Source organism: Mastomys coucha, unplaced genomic scaffold, assembly GCF_008632895.1.
Source record: "Mastomys coucha isolate ucsf_1 unplaced genomic scaffold, UCSF_Mcou_1 pScaffold12, whole genome shotgun sequence".
In the NCBI taxonomy this organism is placed as follows: domain Eukaryota; kingdom Metazoa; phylum Chordata; class Mammalia; order Rodentia; family Muridae; genus Mastomys; species Mastomys coucha.
Window position 1 is genome coordinate 41960374 of NW_022196894.1, and position 4841 is coordinate 41965214.

A 4841-nucleotide genomic window follows, 5' to 3' on the forward strand; every position below is an offset into this window, starting at 1 on the left:
GACAATGCCCAATCTTAACCATTTACAAATCATTTCTTGTGGTACCTTTATGCCTAATTATGAGGCCACGTTGACGATTGGAAAGACTGATCTGGAACACGTCTGAGTTAGGGTATACCAGAGACTAGTCTGAAATCCAGGAGACACAGATCTCCTTTTGAAGTCTTATTGCCTCTTATCCTTTATCAGGATTTTATCCCCGATATTTTGGATGTGACTGGAGTAGACGAGTGTGCGTAGCAGAATAGTGTTTGTCCTTTGCTGTTTCTGGAGAGGGGTCAGGCAGTGTGTTCTTACCATTCACGCTGGCCAAGTGCTTTACCAGTGGCATCTTACTCTGAAGGTCAAGCTAGTGTGGCACCTGCCATGCTGCCCAGGCCTGCCCTTACTCATGATCCTCCTGTCTCAACTTTCCTAGTGTTGGGATTTCCAGCTTGAGTTCTATTTCCTTAGACCTAATTTTATCTACACACCCAATAAAGTATGTTTCTGTGGGTTTTTTGATTGTTTTGTTTTGTTTTTTGGTATTGAAATAGGATTGCCATTTGATTTCTCCTAACTTTAGAACTGTTAAACATCTTGGAGTATATCTGTCTTTTTATCTCTTTGTAGATTCCTATTACTCTCACCATGCCAGAAATGACAGAGCATGAGACGCCAACTAAAAAGCAGCACAGGTGTGTACCACAGCCCCAAATAATATCAGTAGGCAGGTGAGAAGCAGTATTAGTTCCCAGTATGTGTAGATTGATAGAAATAGATCTACTAAAAGATTCACATGGCTACAATTTACCTGGCTTTATTCTCTCAGAAGCCTGGCAAGTAAGAATGGCCATCAGTAGTTAAAACATTGTATCAAATCTATGCCACATGTTTGCTTTCTAAGGACATTTTTACTGGCATACTGTATTCCTTTTGTAGCTCCTGAAACATTTAAATTATATTTAATTTGTAACGTTATAATCCATTAATGATAATATACATAGCATTACTTTCATTTTTTCTTTTTTTTAGATTTATTTATTTATTATATGTAAGTACATTGTAGCTGTCTTCAGACACACCAGAAGAGAGCATCAAATCTCATTACAGATGGTTGTGAGCCACCATGTGGTTGCTGGGAATTGAACTCAGGCCTTAGGAAGAGCAGTCAGTGCTCTTAACCGCTGAGCCATCTCTCCAGCCCACTTTCATTTTGTTATAGCCCCTCCCTCTTCTGAGTTTCTAGCATTTAGGCAATGTCTGCTTAGAATTGTGTGGCCACTGTCACACTTTTAATATGTTAAAAGTACTCTATTATCTTTCCTTACCAAATAGCTATTAGTGAAAGCTAATGCAGTGGATAATTATGCAAAAAGGGGAAGTCAACATCCTTAGTAGAAATGTTAAGTAGCCAGGCGGTGGTGGTGCAGGCCTTTAATTCCAGCACTTGGAAGGTAGAGGCAGGCGGATTTCTGAGTTTGAGGCCAGCCTGGTCTACAGAGTGAGTTCTAGAACAGCTAGGGCTACATAGAGAAACCCTGTCTTGAAAAAGAAAGAAAGAAAGAAAGAAAGAAAGAAAGAAAGAAAGAAAGAAAGAAAGAAAGAAAGAAAGAAAGAGAGAGAAACAAAGAAAGAAAGAAAGAAAGAAAGAAAGAAAGAAAGAAAGAAAGAAAGAAATGTAATTGAAATGAAAGAAATGTAAGTAATTGTAAGTGTTGGATAACCTGAGCTCACAAATGGGATGGTGCTCTTTCTACCGCATCTGCCTTGGTAGGAGTCTCGGAGCTGCACCACACACCACTGCTCCCTTCCACTTGTTCTGCTTGTAGCTCCCCCCAGCAGTCTACAATGATATTACATGTTCAAATAGTGATTGGTTCTATTCTAAGCATATGATTTCTGGATATCAGTAGAGAATTGTTCTTACTTTTCAAAATTGTATCTATTAAGGTTTTCATGTCATAATATCCACTAAGTAATTCCTTACTGATGCAATAAATACAATTTTATAACATTTGTTTTTATGCTTATAAAATTAAAAAATGCTTTTCAGTTATCTTCCTGTAACCTATCTTTGTACTTTCTGTTTTAGAAAGAAGAACCGAGAGACACACAATGCAGGTACATGCAGTGACTTGAACTCTGCTGCAATCAGTTATTCCCTGGTTGATTACAAGTTTCTATGTTGTAAACATAGTTTATTTGTTACATTGTAGAAAGGGGCAGCTTTGTTGTTTTTATTGACAAAATATTCTCAGAGCTTCATGGAGCTGACTGCATAACATCTGATTTGTAGCCTATTTTGGATTTGTTATGAAATTAGAATATTTTAAAGGCTAGTGTTGGAATTTTACTCAGGACACTGGGAGAATGAAGGTTATGTCTGCATGTGTTTCAGAGGGGCAGCTCCCTGAGGATGGAAGGCATGAGCAGTGGGCTGTGTGCATGTGGCAGTCTTCCTTCTGAGACAGAGTCTGTGTGGCCCTGGCTGATCTGAAACTTACAGAGATCCACCTGCCTCTGCCTCTTGAGTGCTGATATTACAGGCTTGTGCCACTGTATGGACAATGTTAAGTTATATAGACTCCTGTCATAGAAACAAATGTATAAAATAAAGATGATCTTATCACTAATGCTAGGTTACAGGCCACGGCCAGCCAAATGTACAGTGTTACTTATGCATCTGTTTTCATTTTGGTATATTATATAACATTTTATTTTGAGTCAGACACTGTTTTCTGCTCTCAAAAAAAAATTAAAGTTAGTTTCTTTTTCTTTTTAAGATTTATTTATTTATTTTATGTCTATGAGTACACTGTAGCTGTCTTCAGTCATACCAGAAGAGGGCATTGGATCTCATTACAGATGGTTGTGAGCCACCATGTGTGCTGGGAATTGAACTCAGGATGTCTGGAAGAGCAGTCAGTGCTCTTAGCTGCTGAGCCATCTCTCCAACCCAGTGTGTTAAAGTTTTATTATTTTTAATTATGTGTGTTTGTTGGTGTATGTGGGTGCTCATGAAGATTTAGATCCCCTAGGAGCTGGAGTTATAGTTGATTGTAAGTCACCTAATGTGTGTGCTAAGAACTGAATCAGGTTCTCTGGGAGAACAAAACATCCTCCTAACCGCTTAGCCATCTCTCCAGCCCAAAAAGCATGTTTTTACTTTAAGCATCTTATAGAAATTATTTAAATGAACTCTTTTGTATTCTTACTTGTTTTAGAGTTTTAGCATGTCAGTCTAGAACATTCTGGCAGTTAATTAACAAGTTGTCAGTTGTTCTGTACACTAGTTTTCATTTTTGTTGCTATGAAAAATATCCCAACCAAAAGCAGCATAGGGGAAGAACAGATTTATTTGGCTTACAGTTCCAACTTAATGTTCATCAATGAAGGAAACTCAAGGCAGGGACTCAAGCAGCTAGTCATATCACATTCATATCCAAAAGCAAAGAAACAATGAACACATTCTTGTTTTCAGCTAACTTTCTCTATTCTTTTGGTTTTTTTTTTTTTTTTGCAATTTATTAGATATTTTCTTTATTTACATGTCATTCGATATCTCCTTCCCCAGTTTCCCCTCCAAAAAAAACCGAAAAAACAACAACAAGAACAAACCCCTGTTCCTTCCCTCCTCCCCTCTCTCCCTGCTCGCCACCTCACCCACTCCTGCTTTCTGACCCTGGCATTTTCCTACACTGGGGCATAGAACCTTCACAGGGCCAAGAGCCTCTCCTCCCATTGGTGACCGACTTGGCCATCCTCTACTATACATATGCTGCTGGAGCCATTGGTCCCACCATGGTCCCACTCTTTGGTTGGTGGTTTAGTCCCTGGGAGCTCTGAGGGTACTAATTAGTTCATATTGTTGTTCGTCCTAAGGGGCTACAAACCCTTCAGCTCCTTGAGTCCTTTCTCTAGCTCCTTCATTGGGGACCCTGTACTCAGTGCAATGGATGGCTGTGAGCCTCTACTTCTATATTAGTCGGGTACTGTCAGAGCCTCTCAGGAGACAGCTATATCAGGCTTGATTGTCCTTCCTTCAGTCTCTGCTCCATAGTTAGTCTCTGCAACTCCTTCTGTGGCTATTTTGTTCCCCCTTTTAAGAAGGAATGAAGTATCCACATTTTGGTCTTGCTTCTTCTTGAGTTTCTTTCTCTATTCTTATACCATTCAGAATCTCTACCTAGGGAGTGGAGTTGCCCACAATGGACTAGGTCTTACTACATCAATTTGCAGTTAAGACAGTTCCCCACAGATTATGACCACAGGACAGTTTAGATAATTCCTTATTAAAATTCTCTCTTCTAGGTGATCTTATGTAGTGACAATTTTGGAATGTTGGTTTCTTTAAAAATACAGAAATATTATAACAACATTCTTTCAATTTAGTCCCAGGTGTAGGGATGTGGGGCTGCTTGGGACTGTCCACAGCAGCTGACCATGATTTGCCTCTTGTTCTAGCAGAAGCATGGTTTTGGCAGCTGCAGATAGTTTTTGAAATTATGTAACATTTGGAATTATGAGAACTTTTCAGAGGGTAGATAAATGCTAAAACCCCATGGGCAGTGGTGATTGTTGGTCATTGGTTGCAGTTTGTTAGTAGTCATGCTCAAAGAAGAAACAAAAGGAAGAAATTAGATTCAGGTATCTTTCTAATTCCTCTTTCCTCTCTATCCTTGTTTCTCTCATACATAGTGTTAGGGGATGAAATGGGAGGTATGGGGAGGATAAAGGGTGGGTAAAAAAGAACCCACAAGCTGGGCAATGGTGGTGCACGCCTTTGATCCTAGCACTTGGGAGGCAGAGGCAGGTGGATTTCTGAGTTTGAGGCCCGCCTGGTCTACAGAGTGAGTTCC

The 4841-nt window shown here is 39.6% G+C and overlaps 1 protein-coding gene across 1 annotated transcript in view; it reads left to right on the forward strand.

The window, feature by feature from the left end:
• The window catches only part of Usf3 (upstream transcription factor family member 3), a 58464-nt gene that overhangs the window by 29231 nt on the left and 24392 nt on the right, over positions 1-4841 (forward strand). Inside the window, exons 3-4 of the mRNA XM_031363957.1 lie at positions 613-677; positions 2075-2103. Of these exons, the coding sequence (XP_031219817.1) occupies positions 631-677; positions 2075-2103 (76 nt within the window). The 5' untranslated portion in view covers positions 613-630. The remainder of the gene's footprint in view (positions 1-612; positions 678-2074; positions 2104-4841) is intronic.